This window comes from Sturnira hondurensis, unplaced genomic scaffold (genome assembly GCF_014824575.4).
Source record: "Sturnira hondurensis isolate 20B ecotype Veracruz unplaced genomic scaffold, ASM1482457v3 Scaffold0019958, whole genome shotgun sequence".
Classification (NCBI taxonomy): Eukaryota; Metazoa; Chordata; class Mammalia; order Chiroptera; family Phyllostomidae; genus Sturnira; species Sturnira hondurensis.
Window position 1 is genome coordinate 117,752 of NW_028092589.1, and position 18,361 is coordinate 136,112.

General features: G+C 45.2%; 1 protein-coding gene and 1 long non-coding RNA gene across 2 annotated transcripts in view; one reads left to right on the forward strand and one right to left on the reverse strand.

Annotated features, from left to right (window-relative positions):
• LOC118974895 (uncharacterized) overlaps positions 1 to 18,361 on the forward strand; it is a 121,089-nt gene that overhangs the window by 30,114 nt on the left and 72,614 nt on the right. The window lies entirely within an intron of this gene.
• LOC118974893 (probable histone-lysine N-methyltransferase PRDM7) lies at positions 3,877 to 12,731 on the reverse strand. Its single transcript, XM_037028461.1, has 11 exons — positions 12,659 to 12,731; positions 12,074 to 12,160; positions 11,850 to 11,973; positions 11,479 to 11,589; positions 10,340 to 10,446; positions 8,204 to 8,360; positions 7,493 to 7,630; positions 7,031 to 7,302; positions 6,645 to 6,712; positions 5,330 to 5,523; positions 3,877 to 3,965 (listed from the first exon to the last, which is right to left on the reverse strand). Exons 2-11 carry the CDS (start codon positions 12,131 to 12,133, stop codon positions 3,916 to 3,918), a joined length of 1,281 nt encoding a protein of 426 aa, XP_036884356.1. The 5' UTR covers positions 12,134 to 12,160; positions 12,659 to 12,731; the 3' UTR covers positions 3,877 to 3,915.

Consider the following 18,361-nt stretch of genomic DNA (forward strand, 5'->3'; position numbering starts at 1 on the left):
ATGGAAGAGCACAGGTCTTGCTGAGGTGGGGGCAAAAGGCAAGAGCTTGGGAGGCAAGAGCACCAGGTCCTTTGTCCTGAGGACTTACATAGTTGGTGGAATGGGGATGAAGAAGTTACATATTGGTTGGTGGGTAAAAGTGTGCCAGCTTCCAAGAGGATGGTCTACCCAAGTGAAGGTATGTGTGGAGGTCGTTAGCCTGAATTCTTATCTTGCTTCAGACCCCACTTGGCCATCTTATAAAATAGATCCATGACAGGAGACAGTTTAAGTTGAGGCAGTTACCCAAAGTTACCAATGGGCTTTTTCTGTTAGCACTAGGGACCCTCACATAAAACAGATAGTGGTCAGAGGCAAGGAATTAATCAAATTTGTTTTATGGGTTCTTCTGTTGAGTGCTGTGGATGCCCTCCCATCTTCTAGGCCTTGGGATGAATACAGTTTGAAAGCCTCTTTCCCAGAGAGTGGAAACAAGACCTAGAATTTCAACGTGTTAGCATGGTGTTTCTTGTGATGCCAGAATACCTGGCAATAGAATTGGACCAGACTCAGGACTGCTGAGTTAGTGGGTGACATGTCTTCCTCATCCTCCCTGCCTTGGCTCACCATCTATCCTACCTAACACCCCAGTGCAAGCTGGTGCTGTCAGTTCTCAGCAAGGGGTGGGGGAGGGTCTTGTTTCACAGGTCACTCAGTACCATCTGCCTGTGTTGAGGAGGCTCTGAGGATGCCCAGGCTCAGTGAGAGGGTGGTAATCAGGAGGGAGGCACATCCCCAACCTCAGGCTTCCTTCTCAGGGCAGCTCAGCCTATGTGGGGAAAGCAGTGGGGTCTACCCAAATTCTGAATTTGGCTGCAGACCCCCACCCTGTCTTTATCTTCCTTTGTCCAGCACTAAAGACCCAGAAGATATGGGCACTGAAGTCTGTTCAGTAGGACTCGTGATCCCAGTGATCCTCTTGCCAGATTCTGTCTGTGCTGACTCGTTCGAATGTCAAACCGAAAGGCTGGAGTTCCCATTTCCATTGTACAGACTAGGAAGCAGGCAAGGAGAGGTTGAGAATCTTGCCTTAGGTCACACAGATGGAGAAAACAGAGCAGACTCACACCCACTATGGATTGATGTGGAATCTGTATGCTGTGCACCAGGAAATGCTGACCCTAAAGGGGCAGCAAGGAGTGAGGAAGACCAGGTGCCCAGATTGAGCCAGGCTCATGTCCATGCAGAAGCACACATTCCTCCCTGCTGTTCACACCTGTGGCTCCAGAGGTTGTAGGAAACTAGAAGAGCCAAGAGAAGCCAAGGGAGGAGGGTAGGGAGCTGATTAGGAAAAAAGGCCCCACTTCCCAGGAGTCTGGGGAATCCCCTTCCCTGGCAAGTCTGTTTCAAATCCTCTCTGGGCAGGAACCAAATTAGACTGACTCCATACTTAAGCATTTATAGGAGTTGAATTTCTGTGGCTGAGAGGATGAGTTCTTTGTGGTGCTTTAGGAACCCTCTGCTTTCAGTGATGGAGAAAATGAGAGATGTGTATGCAGACAAAAAGTTTTAGAACAGGTCAAAAAGCCATGAACGAGTTTGGTGCTGACATCCCCAAATCACTATGGAACTGTTTGTCCATTTCATCTCTTGTCATGAAATTGGAGGGTTTGTTTAACCAGTTACTTCTCTACTAACTACAATCTTGGGGAGAGTAAGGTTCCATAGACTTCTTATGGCTAATGACATGTGATTTAATAGTAATGTTTCATTCACTTCACCTGCAAACATAAGGCTTCTCCCCAGAATGTGTCCTCTGGTGTGTGATGAGATTTGACCGCTGTGTAAAGTGTCGTTCACACTCCCTGCAAACATAGGGCTTCTCCCCTGAGTGTGTCCTCTGGTGTGTGATGAGATTTGACCTCTGTGTAAAGCCTCGCCCACATTCCCTGCAAACATAAGGCTTCTCCCCTGAGTGTATCCTGTGGTGTGTGATGAGATATGACTTGCATGTAAAGCCTCGCCCACATTCCCTGCAAACATAAGGCTTCTCCCCTGAGTGTGTCCTGTGGTGTCCGATGAGATGTGACTTGCATGTAAAGCCTCTCCCACACTCCCTGCAAACATAGGGCTTCTCCCCCGAGTGTGTCCTCTGGTGTCTTATGAGATTTGACCTCTGTGTAAAGCCTCTCCCACATTCCCTGCAGGCATAGGGCTTCTCCCCTGAGTGTGTCCTCTGGTGTTTGATGAGATCTGACTTGCATGTAAAGCCTCTCCCACACTCCCTGCAAACATAGGGCTTCTCTCCTGAGTGTATCCTGTGGTGTGTGATGAGATGCGACTTGTATGTAAAGCCTCGCCCGCACTCCCTGCAAACATAGGGCTTCTCCCCTGAGTGTATCCTGTGGTGTGCAATGAGATGTGACCTGCATGTAAAGCCTCTCCCACATTCCTTGCAAACATAGGGCTTCTCCCCCGAGTGTGTCTTCTGGTGTTTGATGAGATATGACTTGCATGTAAAGCCTCTCCCACAGTCCCTGCAAACATAGGGCTTCTCCCCTGAGTGTATCCTGTGGTGTGCAATGAGATGTGATCTGCATGCAAAGCCTCTCCCACACTCCCTGCAAACACAGGGCTTCTCCCCTGAGTGTGTTCTCTGGTGTCTGATGAGATTTGACCTCTGTGTAAAGCTTCTCCCACACTCCCTGCAAACATAGGGCTTCTCCCCTGAGTGTGTCCTGTGGTGTGTGATGAGATGTGATTTGCATATAAAGCCTCTCCCACACTCCCTGCAAACATAGGGCTTCTCTCCTGAGTGTATCCTGTGGTGTGCAATGAGATGTGACTTCCAGGTAAAGCCTCTCCCACATTCCCTGCAGACATAGGGCTTCTCCCCTGAGTGTGTCCTCTGGCCTCTGATGAGATGTGACCCATCACTGAAGCCTTGCCAACACCCTCCATACTTGATCGTTACAATTCTTGACATTTCTACTTTCATGAGTAACTTGCCTGTGCCCTCTGGACTATCTTTCTGGCCTCTATGGGGCTCTTCCTCCATTATTCTCTCGTGCTCATTAGAGCTCCTCATTTGTTCTTTGGAAGGTTGAAAGGGTCTTGAGATTCTCCTCTTACTGATCCTTTTAAGCAAAGGTTTGGACCTTTCTTTAGCCTCTTGACCTTCAGCTTTATCATTCCAGGTGTGCGTACTAGTATGTTGTTGCTGCTGATTCTGATCCTCTGGGCAGAGTTCCTCTGCTTGGAGGTGTTTTCTTGCAGATGTTCCCGGGAGAATCTGAGAGGGATGACTGAGTTTCACATGTTGGCTGAGGAATTTCTGACTGGAGAACGCCAGAGAGCAGGAGGGACATGGGTGCACCTCTGGCTTTGGTTCTGCTGAAAGAGAAAGGTTTGGTCAGGGCAGATGTTGACGAGAATGCCTAGGCCGTACAACTTATCTCCTGGTAAGACCTGCTCCATGAATCCTTCTCACTGTGGTGATAACACAACCTCTGTCTCCCATAGTGTCCACTCGCCGACTATTTTCCAGTTTATTTTTATTCAGTGCATCTTCTTCAGAAATCCAGAAAGCCCACATCAAGGGTCTTTTCTAATGTTGCCCAGACTAGGGGCTTTTGGAGCATGGGGCCATTTTACTCCCTGTGTGGATGGAGTGCAGTGACCTTTCTCATCTGTAGGTATCTTCTAAGTCATGTTGCAGAGGGAAACCACAGGTCCCAACCAGAAATTGCTTCTCTCAGTTTTCCAAAATAGTTAAATAAAATGTCCTTTCTCAAGCCTCACACCAAATATTTATGCTTCATCTCATTTAATGTTACACTATTTCAAATACACGAAGAAGACCTGTTTCAAAATATTTCAACCACATTTCTTACACGCCTGACTCCTGTTCCTCTCTGGCCAATTCACCATGCTCTCTCACTTGGAGATGAAGCAATCTGAGGGGATTCCCCACTGGAGTTTATTTTCTAAAAATTAACAAAGCATAATCAGAACAGAGAACACACCACTCTACAGCTGACAACTGCACACTTTCACTCATGAAACCCCGTCTCAATTTGGATCATCAGCACTGCATTTCTGGGCTGCTAAGCATCTGTCTGATCTCTGTTCTTACCCTCTGTGCCGAGACAAGACCTGAGTGATCCTCAGCCAATTCAACACTGCACCTCTTTTCTTCCCTGCACTAGCTGCTCCCTCTGCCTGCAGGTATTTTTGTAAATGCTGTCTCCTGAGAACCCTTCCAGGACCACCTGCTACAGCACACCTCCCCTCACACTGATCCCTAGGCACTTGTCCTGGATTACTTTTCTCCAAAGCACTAACCACTGTGTAGTGTCATGCACATGCAAGCACGTGTGTCTGGGTTTCCTCCTTCACCCGTTAGCTCCTCAAGAGCAGTGATTCTGATCCTCACATTAATCTGTATCTCCAGGTCCCAGGATGTTGTGCACCACAGAGTAGGATCTCGCATGATAATTCACTGAAATGAAGAATGAATGTGCCCTGTCTGAATGGTGTGGCTTGGTGTGTTGGGTGTTGTCTGAAAACTGAAAGGTTACAAGTTCGATTCCAGTCAGGGCACATGCCAGTGTTGTGAGCCAGTTGGGGGCTTGCCATAGACAACTGATTAATGTTTCCCTTGCATATTGATTTTTCTTTCTCCCTCCTTTCCACTCCCTGTAAAAATAAATAAAATCTTGTTTAAAAAGATTTATGTATTTATTTTCAGAAAAGGGGGGAGGGAGGGAGAGGGAGAGAGAGGGAGAGAAACATCAATGTGTGGTTGCCTCCCACATGCACCCCCTACTGGGGACCTGGCCTGAAACCCAGCATGTGCCCCGAGTGGGAATCAAACTTGTGACCCTTTAGTTCATTGGCCAGCACTCCATCCTCTCAGCCACACCAGCCAGGACAAAATCTTTAAAAAATAATGAATGCCTACAAACAAAAATGTTTTATTTAGAAGTATGGAGGAAAATTAAGAAGAGACAGCTATAAAAGTGTCAGAAAACAGATGTAAAAGTGTCAGTGTCTTTCCCACTGCCTTGGTGAGAGAACTGGTTAGTGCTTGAAAATTTTTGTTTTGCCTCTCAGTCTTTCAGTACTATATGTGGTTGTATGTTTTGTTCATGAATTTTTTAAAAAATAAAAATATAAAAATTTTGCCTAAGAGTGCAAGGAATATGAATACATTGTGAATTTCTGAAGCATCTGATTTGAAACTTGACTGACTTTAGAATGGATTTTACTCCATATAAGAGTTGGGTCATGAATATTTCTATGGAGAATTCTCTCTTCTCTTTCTGTTTTGAAGAACAGTGGTACCCACCTCTCCCAGCTGCGAGCTCTCTCTTCCACTTGCTGCCCCACTTGCTGCCCAGCTCTTGGCCATACTCATCCCCGCACCAGACCAGCAGTTCACATCCTGGCCTGACAACCCGGCAGGTTCGGTAGAAAATCTGCCCATGGTATTGAAAGGCCACCAGGTTCTGCTCTTCATCATCCCGGGCACAGTTCACAAACCTGGGATTGAGGCAGATGAAGGGAAAGAAAACCACAGTGATGAATTCTCAGCTCCTATTACATCCATGTCCAGCTCCTCACTGATTCTTAAGGCCCTCTGGCTCTGGTGTTGCCCACTGCCCCTAAGGCTCCCAGGGAATCTGTTTGGTGCCTGAGCATCTGCCAGCGTGTCACGGGAATTCCTACCTCCAAGTCCTGCTGGCAGTGTTCATCCTGCCTAATACTATTTTCTCAAACCCAGTTCTAGACTTAACCTCCACCCTGACTGGCCATAATATCCTGTGATCTCTGGCTTCTCCAAAGTCTAAATCAAGTTGTTTCACACCACAGAACCTGGTGCTTGATCTAGGGCTCTGCTTCTAAATTAGCTCACTAGTTATCCAGTACTCAGCCCACGTCTGTTTTCTCTTGCAAGACCTTTCTCCAACCACCCCCCCTACATTTTATTTAGGGTACCATTCACTTGCCTGCCCAAGATTACCATAGAAAATTGGAGGTCTTTTTGTCTTAGTACAATAAAACAGAACAAGAGTTCACATTCTGTTATCCCTGATAAAAGAGAGCCCCTCTCAGGAAAGGGGCCCATGACCGTTCCTCTGCAGGCCTCAGAGCCCAGTTCTAGTTTGGAGTGAGGCTGGGATGGTTTGCTGCCCTCACAGGTTTAGGCAACCCTTGGTTTGTGCTATCCTGACACTGTGTGTTTCTTAAAAATTATAGTTTCTAAAAGCAGTTGTTTTTATGTCTGTCTGCAAGAGGTCCTCCATAAGGAAATGGGTTGTGTGATCTGAAGGAATGTATTCCTTCACCATAACTAGAATATAGTAAGTGCTTAATTAATGTTCATTTGATAAAGCAAAGTAATCCAGTGTCCCTGGTGAATCTAGGCTCTTCAAGGTCCTTTCCAGCGCCCAAGTTGTGTCTAGCAGAGAGCTTTATATTTTGAGGACACGTGCTATACTTTCTTCCTAAAAGTCCCCTGAAATAAAAGAACACTGTATGGAGAAAAAGAGGGAAAAAAGGATTGAGGGAGACCACTGAGGGAGGCATGATGAGAGGGACAGATATATGGGTTTGTAGGGGATGAGAGTCCCCTCTGGCACCCAGAGACCTGTTGACCTCACCTCATCCAGTTGGCCCAGGACCTGTCCTTTCCATCCACATATTCATAGCAGTCTCGCCCTCTGGCAATCTGTGTTTCAGAAAAGAAGTTAAAGACCTTTTATTTTTTTTGAGGGAAGGTAATAATCACCTACATGTCTAAGTCTACCCGTCCAATCAGAGCAGGAGCCCCACAAGGGAGAAGCCACTCCTTTGTGTCTGCACCACTTTGCTCCCATTTACTTTCTCATCCTTAAACAGGAGCTCTGTGTTCATGTGAAGTCCAGTCAGTACACAGAGCTGACCACATTGTCCCCTCCATGTCTAGCACATAAGAGGTGAGGTCCCTCCAGGCCTCAGAAGGAATGTGGGAAGCCAGAGGACAGGGGAAGAGGTAAATAGTTCTCACCAGCCAGGAGTATCTGCTCTTGGCTGCCTCTTCATCTTCTGTGATGTGTCCTTCATAAGGGCCAAAGTGCAGACCCACAGGCAAATCAGCTGCCTCATTCCACACTCCAAGCCCAGCCTCAGGGATGCTGGATGGCCCGATTCTCAACCCAGGGGGCAGGGTGAGGGCTGAGTGGTGGGGATGCCCCTTGTCCACTGCACTGTCCTTTACAAAAGTAGGGGGCCCATGCACAGCACAGCTTTCGATAAAGAAGTTCTGACACTTCTCACAATCTGGAGGCGAGAGCAACAGGGGTTATGGAAGGTGTAGCACATGTTCCATGACACAAAGAGCTTCACAGGGAGTCCCGCACTGACATCACTGAGACTCAATCCTGTACTCCAGGTCACTAAAGGGAATGATTTGGGGACCAAAGGACTAGATGAAATTATTGTAACATGCTTCTTGGTGAGGGTCACTTACAAAGGTAGTCATCATCCTGGGGCTCGTTGATCTCTTGGAACACATGACCCTTTCTTTCTTGTTGGCTGTACATCTTCACGTCAATCTCCTTTCTCCTGAGTTCTGAGTTGAAGGCCAGGTGAGCGAGGTTGGTGGGGTCTGGAGTGTTAGTTCCCATTTTGTCAGATAACACAATCTGCTCTCATCAAGTGATCACCTGTCCTTTTACATACTCTGGTATTTTACTCTGTTAACTATTAGTTCAGAAGATGAAGACTCCACACTAACTATAGATGACTGATTCAATTTTAGTTTCCAGATCTTCCCATTACCAGTTTTAACTTGCCAACCTTTAATCATTGGTAAAATATTTATTGAGTGCACATTATGTGTTAGGCATTGAGTAAAGGCCTGGGCACACAACACAAATAAAATTTGGTTGCTATTATCACATATGGATTTATTGGACCAGTTGCATGTGTCAACTGTTTTAAATTTAATGATTTCAAACAATATATGAGTGATATTTCCTTATCTTCACTTTATACATTAGCATTTGGGAGCTCAGAGAATTTATAGGATTTGCCCAAAGCTCCATTCCTAACTTCAGTCTCAGCTCAGCCCAGCTTAAATCCAGGCCCATCCAAAGTCCTCCCCACATAGCTAGGTCATACTTATGAGCCCTTCTATAGGACTTAGAGGAACTAAAGTTTACAAAGTATTTTCTCTTACCCGATTTTCGTCTAGTGTGCTTTCCAAAGGCACATGCTTCTCCAGGAAGGAACACTGGTTTCTGGGCCTGCTCTGAGTCACTTGCAGTCATCAAATTTGCTATTCCTGACAATTCCTTCAAACTATATTCATTGCTTAATGGTATCTTGGATGTTGCCTTCAATATAAGAGTCACATATTAAAAGATAACATGTATTAATTTTTTAAGGCTTATGGTACATTTTACATGCATGTCTTTAATACTTCAACCCTTGGAAACATCTAGGGAGTATGAATATTAGAGGGAATAGGGCCAATGTGGGTAATGAATCCAAGATTAGAACCCATGCCTTATGGCTCTTTTCTTTCAAATGTCTGTACAATATTGAGAATGAAGGATATTGGGAAGAGAATAAAGAAAGAGTTGGCAGAAACATATAAAGACAATAAATTAAATGGTGATAAAATTTGCAGTACCTTAGAAAGAATATTTGTACTTAGATTAGCTGGTTCCCACCAATTCTGTTTGAATAAGGCTGTATCAGTAGCTAGTTGTCTTCAGTTTCATGACCTCTAACATGCTAATTTTCAATGTCACAGTGAACGTGCAATTAAATAATGCTCACGAAAGTGTTCTGTGAATTGTGTAATACAGTATGAATGTGAGATTACAGCCCTGCTATCAATTTACCCCTCAGCTCTCTCCATTTTCACATCTCACAGAAAATACCTTCAGCATTAATCTTCTAGTTTACTTTGTAATTGTGAAATCATTCATTCAGCCAACATTTGGGGGCCCTCAGGGGCCCTGATTTGGGTCTTTGACTTCTGAGAAGTCTCAGGTACGGACCAGCCTCTCAAAGAGCTCACAACGTGGAGGGAGGCAGGTTGAACAAATGCTTCTACATAGGATGAGAGTGGCCTCATTGGAACTCAGACAAAGATGCTGTTACTTCACCCTATAAGAAAGGGCATTTGAAATCAGTTCCAGATGGATGAGTTTCTATAGAAGAGTGTATAACCTATATGAAGTCCTTAAGTCATTTTATTATTTGTTGTTTCTCAATCATGAAACCTGAAGCTCCTCAGGAGTGGGAGATGCTCCTGAATTAGAGTGGGAGGCTGTAATCCTGGACACTACATTCTTCTTCATCTGGGACCATCCACTGTACAAACTGCCTACACATTGTATACTTTCCTTAGTCAGAGGGTCTTAGTGCATCTCTCACTTCAGCATAGCAGAGAAGAACTTTGGTTGAAACCGTCAGTCAGATGAATGATGTAATGACATATAGATAACACAATGTAAACTTTAGAAACTATGAAAGTTTATTTTCCTGATTTTTAAAAAAGATTTTATTCATTTTATTGAGTGGGGGGAGTGAGGGAAAAAGAGAGAAAGAGAGAAAGATTGATCACTTACTTGCCTCTCACAAACACCCCAACCTGGAAACTGACCTACAACCCAGGCATGCGCCCTGACCAGGAATCAAACTGGCGATCTTCCCCTTTGCTGCATGACAACCAACTAACTGGTCACGGTGGTGAGGTCAAAGCTCTGAAAATTTTAATGAGTTTGTAAGTGTTTTAGAGAAGCAAATATGGGTTAGATTGCACTACCACTGATACTGTGATCTTAGACACATAGTCAAACACTTCTAGATTTGTGAAAGATTCACTTTCCTCATCGTAAATGGAAACAGTTATATAGTACCTACCTCATCGGGTTGTTGTAATGTTTGAGTGAGTTTATTCACATAGAATTCTTAAAGTCTGAAACGTTGTGAGAATGAAACAAATGGTAGTCATTATTGTTGCTGTAGTTGTTAACTATTAAGATGATGATGAGCCCTGACTGGTGTGACTCAGTGGATTGAGCATTGGCCTGCAGACTGAAAGGTCACCAGTTCCATTCCCGGTCAGGGCACACACCTGGCTTGCGGTTCAGGTTCCCTACTTGGGGGCCGGTGAGTGGCAACCCACACAGGTGTCTTGCACATGCTTCTCTCCCTCACTTTCTCCCTCCTTTCCCCCTCTCTCTAAAACATCAATAACTAAAATCTCTAAAAAAGATGGTAATATTGGACAATGTGTTGAAGAGACCAGGAAAAGAAGGCAGCAGTTCCTAGGATCCTGTCTGCATTTTGCTACTCTTACCTGCATTTCTATCCATGAGGATAATTTTCTTGTCAACAGGATTTGGGAAATAGTTACCTTCTGATGTTTACTCTGTTTACTCCTGAAGGCCACTGGAGAAGGTTTCACTGAAAGATGATGAGAAATCAGTGTTTTCATTGGTAAATGTTTCCAAAATCTGGAGATTCTTATTAGGGACACAGAATTCTGAATGAGAGTAGTCCAAGAACAATCCCAGGATGATTGGGAAATGTTTTCTGAGGTATCACTAAGGCCTATGCTTCTATTGGGGCCATCCAGTAATTTCATTGGAATGATAAAAAAATAGACAAAGTGACATCTATGCTTCACCCTATGTTTATAAAGCATCTATTATCATTTATTAAAAAATAAATTGGCCCCTCCTGACAAAAATGTAATAAAAGTAACTGCCCAGAAACTCCATGTCTTCAACATAACCCTTTCTCCATCCTGTTGTCTTCATTCGAACTGGCCTTGCCCAGGCTAAGAGTACCACGACCCCCTCGCCTTTCTCTGGGATCCTCCTCCCTGTGCACATACTGGCCATCCACACCCTTCCTTAATCATCAGACTGGTCAGCATCCACAGTCTGCTGACCTCAGAAACAGAATTCCAGTCAAGTTAAAGATCACATCTTGACTTCAGCTGTGTTTCAACCCCAGACCCAGGAAAGTGGGTCCTACCAACCAAACACTCATGATACTGGACAGATCAGCACCATGGCCGATATCAGGAAATGATACAGTGACCAACCACTCCTGTCCCTGGCCTTCCCCCAGCTCCCGTAATCATCATGGTCAATACTGTTCCCATCTGTCTCCGGCAGCCAGGTGTTGGAACACCCCTCACCAGCCAGACCTGCCTCCCTCTCTTGTGATGACAACTCTTCTGAATTAGTTATTTCTTATTCACCTGTATGTTCTTACACATTTGCTGCTTATTAACGTATCTATAAATATATGTGATTGTTTCACACTTGAAAGTTTACAGGAATAGCCCCTCACTGTACGATACACTGTTCTGCATCCTGCGTGTTGGCTGGACAAGCAAACCCTGTCCCCTGGTTCTGTCCCGAGATGCAGCCTGACCTACACCAGGTCCGTGTCGGGAGGGCAGCTCTGCCTCCTCCTGCCCCTCACCTCGCTGCCCTGGAGCCCATTCCTCATCAGCGTCCGCAGGGTCCTCCTCCTGGAGCTCAGTGGCCTGCCTGGGGTGGTGACGCAGGAAAGCTGGTCGAGGGGCCCTGAGACCTGGAAAGAGACGAAACCTTTGTCTGAAAGCAAACAGCCTGGAGGAGGAACGAGCTCCGGGGTGTGACTGGCTCTGATGGGATGGGAGAGTCTACAGCGAGCTGCCCTGGGCGCCAGCCCTGCTCTGACACAGGAGCAAATGCCCCCGTCGGTGTCCACGCAGCAGGGAGCTGCAGGCGGGTGGAGCGCCTGAGGCGGACCCAGCCCCGCAGCCCGGCGGGTTCCCCGGCCCCTGGGCCCAGCGCCTGCGCACTGGCTACCTGGGCTGGGGAGCGCGTCCAAGTTCCTCCTCACGGTCCGGTACCGGCCTTCCTCCCGGTCTCCCATCGCCGCCCACTCCTCCCCGGAGGAGCAGAGGGAAGCGTCTTCCGAAGCGTCTTCGGCCTGGAGAGGGGAGTGGAGACACTCTCCGCCCGCGCACAGCCAGGGCCACCCCCATGTCCGGGCGTCTGTCCCCACGCTCCCCGCCCGCCCCTCAGCTCACCTGAGGCGTCCGCCCCGCTTCTCCCGCAGGGTTGTGCTGCGGGCCGCCGTCGGGGTTCATGGCGTCCCGGCCCCGAGTCCGAAGCGCCTGTGGGAGGAGAAGGCGCTGAGAGGGCCGAACGCCTTTCTCCCGCTGGCGGGGCGCCGGGAGCCGGGCCGCGGGGCCCTGCGGGGGAGGGGCCGACGGTCGGGGCGGCTTCGGGCTGAGGACGCTGAGGGGGGGGAGGGGAGGGTCAGACCCCGGCGGCGGAGGAGACTCGGGGCGTCTCGTCGAGGGGCTTCCGGGTCCCCACACGGAGTTCGTTTCCAGGACGACGGCATTTAGCGTCTCTGAGTTTGGGGAGACTCGGTCTTTCCGGGCGAGCTGCACGTAGGGGGCCCCGAGCTGAGGGGAACTGGGGTTTTCGGGCTGTTTGGGGTCTAAGCCTTGGGGGTCAGGAGATGTGGGGTCCTCCGGGTTGGCGGACACGGGCCCCTCGGTGCTGAAGGGATTCGGGGCCCCTCAGGATGAGGGCGTCGGGGTCTCTCGGGCTGGACCTTGAAGGTCTCGGGCTAAGGACTCCCCGCGGCAAGGCTCCCCGCTTACCGGTCAGTCTCCCGCGGCCCCCGCCGCGCCGCCCACCTCAGTGCAGCTCCTCTCCGATCTCCGGAGCTTCCCGCCCTGGGGGGGAGGTTTCTTCCTGGATAGCGCCCAATCAGTGCTGGGATCCCCGGACCCTGACCGCCAATGGGCGATCAGAAGAAGCTGAAAGGGCGGGGCAGAGGGGCACAACCCCTTGGGTTCCGGACTGGCCAGCGGAAGACCCGCCCCACCCCGCGGGGATTGGCTACCCGGGGTCTCCCGTGCGCCAATCTCGCAGCGTGCAGCTGCAAGGCTAGCTGTCCCGAAGCTGGTGAGGAGTCCATCCCGTAGGAACCGGGATCTCCGAACCGGGTAGGACCTTAGGGTGGACGTGGGCCTCCGCCGCCTGACAAAGTGTCTTTGTTCCACCAGACTGTGGTCGGGATCCCCAAGTTACATCTAGGCCCGTTCGTGCCCCGTCTCCCCTTTTCAAACCCACTTTCGGCTAGAGCTGCATAAGCAGTGAGGACGCGGTCGAGACTGTATTGCATTCCGTGGAAACTTAAGTCAGTAAAATCTGACCACGCAATTCATAGACACAAAATAAGTCCCAGAGGGCTCAAATACTTAAACACAACAAATGACATAATGAGTATACTGGAAAACACACTGGGAGAATTTCACGTCTCAAAGAAGTGGCGTTATGAGCAATAGGTGTGTTTAACTCAGGTGTAAAAACATTTCAGAAATAGGGAGCCGAGATAAAACCAAGCAAAGCTAAATAAATTTAGAAATACTGGAAAAACGTACAGGTATTTTGCATAAAAATAACATCAAATTTGACTACAGGGGTTCACAGAGCAGGGTCAGTTTAGCTGCTATTGGGAAGTGTTTCTGGTCCTTACCTCGTTTTGAGCACGTAAATATAACTTGATTTCCATGGATGGCAAATACGCCAACTAACTATTACTGTGAAATTGCATAAAGGGAAACCTCACTAAAGTGGACTTGGGGGTCAGTGGGGGTGCTGACACATAGCATCACACAGGGTCAATTACAGGAAAAGTTGTCTGTCACAGGCCCCAACATGAAGATGTACCATGTGCTGGACTCTCCAGGAACTCAGACAGAGAGAAACCATCGTCACCCTGATGGTTTCCCCCAGTGCACTTTCTGTTGAAATGATCCCTACCAGCTTCCTCCTTTCTCTATGTAACGTAACGGTCCTCTCTGTTACTTATGAGACTTGCCAATAACTTTTGCTACAGCTTGCTTGTCCTAAACTGCATTTTTTTACTGTTTCTGAATAAACCCCTTATTTGCTGGTAAAATAACTGACTGCTATGTTTTTAAACATAGTTTGGTGGCTCGTATGGGGATCCAGAGGACTCCTGACATCTCTGAGGCTGATGAGCAAGCAGGTGCAGTGCCCTTGCTCTGAAAGACTCGGGGAAGGGTCTTTTGGTGCAGACTCTCCAGTGGTTATTTTGAGAACAGCCATCCAGAAACAACATGCTCATACCCCCTGATTCAGAAATTCCACTTTTCAAAAATTTCTTAGAGTAGCCCTGGCCTGGTAGTTCGGTTGGTTAGAGTGTCCTGCCTATAAGCCAAGGTGGTCAGTTCATTCTCCAATCAGGGCACATACAAGAAGCAACCAGTGAATGAATACATAAGCGGAACAACTAACTCTCTCTCTCTCAAATTAATAAATGCAATGGAAAGAAAAGCATTACAAATTTTCCCTAGTTATACTTCCCTGTGTATGAAATGAAGTATGTTTAATATATTTTATCCAACACATATAATAACAGATATAATTTTAAAATTCTCAGTAGAAGAGAATTTGTTAAATTATGATTTGCTAACATGAAATATTATAGAACATTAAAAATTGGTGAGAATATATGATATTTCATTAAAGAAATAAAACCTAATAAGGTGGTTCTAATGGATTTTAACAGAGAATAACTTCTAAATAATGTTATTATGTGAGAAAAGTATTCTGCAAAACATATTATATTTTAAAAAACCCAGGCAGAGGACGTGCTGAGAGGAGACACAGGGACTGTTCACCGGGTTCAGGGCCTGGGCAACGAGGAGAGGAAAACTTCCTTTTCCTTCATGTCATTTAGAATGTTGTGTCATTTGTTTTCTCCTTTACTTAAATCTATCTATGATTATTTTTTGGAGATAAAATAATGGATGAGAAGTAGTTGGTTTTATATATATGCATTTAAAAGTGACTCAAGGAAAATTCTGCACACCCTCATTACATCCAGTGGCCCATGCTGCCTTCCTTATCTGAATAGCACCTTGACTACCCAAAGTGTTGGATTTGCATCCGAAGCCCTATTCCAGCAGGAATATTTCCATAGTACAAAGTATACTGTGTTACACAGTTACCGGTTGAGAGATGAAAGCCATTCATTATGAAAACAATGAATTTTATATTCATGTATTGGATCCAAGGCAAAGCCACTAATACGTATCCCAAGCATGCATCTCTGCTGCCATCTTGTGGGAATTTTGAAGAATAACATCTTAGTACAGGTCAGCAGGAAAACTGGTTGATTACAGTGGAATATCAGTGACTGTCAATATTTTTTAAAGACTGTTTCAAGGTATAAGTCTCAGGTCCCAATGTCAGTGATCAGTTCCTTGGGATCACTTTCTATGAGCACATCATCTGGACCAGACGCTGGATTTGGGAGTGCACCATTGGTTCTTTTCCTTGATTATATCTTTAAATTACTCTGTGTATACAAAAGAGTAATTTATTTCTTCATGTTATTTAACACACAATTTTCTAAATTGTATTATTTATAATAACTTTAAGTTGATATTCTTGAGTTGTCAAGGTAAATAAGATATCGTACAATACTAAAATTATGTTTGTTTAGCTGTATAAAGCATGAAAAAATGTTAAATCTTGGGATAAAACATGAAGACAAAAAGAGTTAAAAATGTGTTAGTTATAAGTTCATTAATAATTACATAAAATAGTAATATGACTATTAGCATTGTAAATGAGTTCAGGACCTGGAGCAGTGGTGTTTTAGAAATGAGAGTACTTTGTAAGTAAAATTTTCCCCTTATAGGTTATCTGAGGAACTCACAATATGGCTAAGGTCCACATTTTCAAAGTGGAGAATGTTAGATGGTGAATTCTGGAATGTAAAAGAGTAAGATTATAGATTCCAAGTAATTTTAAGAGACAATTATTGAAGAGTGAGGTATGGGCAATGCAAAGAGACAGTGACCCTCCGTGCTGCGGTTTATCACAGTGTGGTGCAGTCTCTTAAGGTGTCAGTTCTTCCTTGGCTTCTGAGCTTTCATGGGTGCCTTCTTAGCCAAGGACATTCCTCTCCAGTCTTTGTTAGATGGCTGGCATTTTTATTTATTTTTTGTTGTTGTTCTTTAGCTCTCAGCCTCCAGGCTGCCTGTCCAGAGAGAGGGGTGATTTCAGATGTAGGGTGCAAAGTCACATGCTGTTTGTATTGTAATGGACTCTCCATCCCGCTCCATAGAGAGTAGGGTTTCTCATTGCTGTGGATGATATTTTCTCCTGGGGGATTTTTCTCCACAAGGCAGGTGCTTATTAGTAATTGTTATCTCTATTTAGTGCATGACAGTAACTCCCACCTTAACCCCCCCAATGACAATCTGAAAGGCCTACGTACAATGTGCCAAATGTCCCCCTGGGGGCAATCAACCTTAGGTTGAAAACCACTGATCTTTTATTGAAAAAATTCATTTATTTGTTTTTAGAGAGAAGGGAAGGGAGGGAGAAAGAGAGGGAAAGAAACGTGAATGTGTGGTTGCCTCTCACATGGACCCCACTGGGGACCTGGCCTGCAACCCAGGCATGTGTCCTGACTGGAAATCAAATGGCAACCCTTTGGTTCCCAGCCTGTGTTCAATCCACTGAGGTACACCAGCCAGGGCGAAAGCCACTGATCTTGAAGCTTTGATCATCTTTGGAACCTGAGTGATCTGGCCTTGGTATGAAGTATTTTTACTATTATTCTACGCAAATAATTTTCTAATTCCAATTGTGACTTATTTTGGGGTGGTTATTTAGAAGTGTATTTAATAATTTATAAGTATAAGTATTTTCTAGTTATCTGTTGTTACTGATTTCTTGATTAATGGCAGTGAGAGCAAGAAATACATACACACACACACACACAAATTTCAGTCCTTTGCAATTTCTTGGAACTTGCTTTATATCACTATATGGTCAGTGTTTAAAAAAGTTTCAAGGGTGCTTGGAGACCATCTGTAATTTGAAGTTCTAGGGTGTATTGAAGTACTTATGCACTTGAATGCAATTTGCTTCTCATGTTATTTTTACTATTTTTTGTGGGCTTTATTGGTTCTGAAACAGAACCTGCATGATGGAGGTTAAATCACCTATTATGATTATTATTTTGTGTATTTTCCTATGCAGTTTGTTCTGTATAATTTTGAGTTTATGTTATTAAATGAATAAAAATTTGGAAACTAACTGGTAAATTGAACTTTCTGATATGAAGTACTCCTGTTTATATGTGTAGTAGTTTTTTTGTCTTCAAGTCTACTGTGTCATTATATAATTTTCATTTGGTTAATGTTCATATAACATACATTCCTGATGTGGATCCTGGCCGGCAGGATCTGTGTGTGTCATGGCTGCTAGTGAACAAATACACATGGACAACACAAGTCCTGTGGAGAAAAGGGATGGCAAGGCCACTCTCTGAGAGAGAGAGGGCCAGAGGGCCAGAGGTCCCTGCCCGGACAAGCTTCTATTGATCTGCTGGGTATATCACATGGAGGGTAGTCCTCATTTACTGTGCACAGGTTCACTTGCAGAGGACTACCTTTTACAGATAACAAAGGAAAGAATGCTGCTAATTACTTCAAAGAGAAGGATGTTGCAGACCAAGGGAAAAAATGGTTGAACTGGTCACATTGCATACTTGGGAGGTTTAGCACAGATTTTAGGAAGTTGCAGTAAGCACTCGCTGCCTCAATTCAGGATGAGGGAGTTTTAGCAACAGTAAGTCTCATAGTAGTCTGGGTACAATGCAGGCCTGACTCTGCAAGGGAAAACCTCTCTGTGGGCGTGGTCCTGCGTGCCACTTGCTCCCCACTGGTTTGCCACGTGAGTGCTGAGGTATGTTTCCACACATGAGAAATAGTTTCCTACATTTCCCCCATTCTTTCACTTTAGATCTTTTTGCATACTTCAGATAGCTCTCAGTGTTTTATATTAGTTATGAGTGGTTATTAAAACCAGTCAAAGAATTGATTTTGGCAGAGGATATAATGTAAGGGGGCCCAGTATTTTTCCTATTCAGTTGTTCCAATACCTTTTATTGTATTAGAAATATTTTCCCACAGATCTACGGAGAGATTTTTGTCCTAGAAATTTCCATCTGAGTTTGCATTTATTATTGAACTTTGTATTCTGTCCCATTAATTTGTCTGTTCAAAGGCCATTACCCCACTGTTTAGATTAATGTAGATTTATAACACAATACATAGTTATGTTTGGTTGAGCTAGGTTGTATTTATTAATTTGCTTTTCCAGAATTCTCTTTTCATTCCTCATTGTAACAAGTGTATTGAAAATGAGTTTGTTTTAGTTTTAAAATGTTGATATTTTAAACTGCATCACAATAAATTTATAAGAAACTTTGGAAAATTGATGTCATTATGTTTTTTATCAAAGAATACAAT

Coding starts and splice junctions, on each gene's coding strand:
- LOC118974893 (XM_037028461.1), bottom strand. CDS start 12,133: ATGAACCCCGACGGCGGCCCGCAGCACAACCCTGCGGGAGAAGCGGGG. Junction 6,713..7,030: donor AGAGCAGATACTCCTGGCTG/GTGAGAACTATT, acceptor TCTGAAACACAG/ATTGCCAGAGGGCGAGACTG. Junction 3,966..5,329: donor AGAGCTCGCAGCTGGGAGAG/GTGGGTACCACT, acceptor GTTAATTTTTAG/AAAATAAACTCCAGTGGGGA.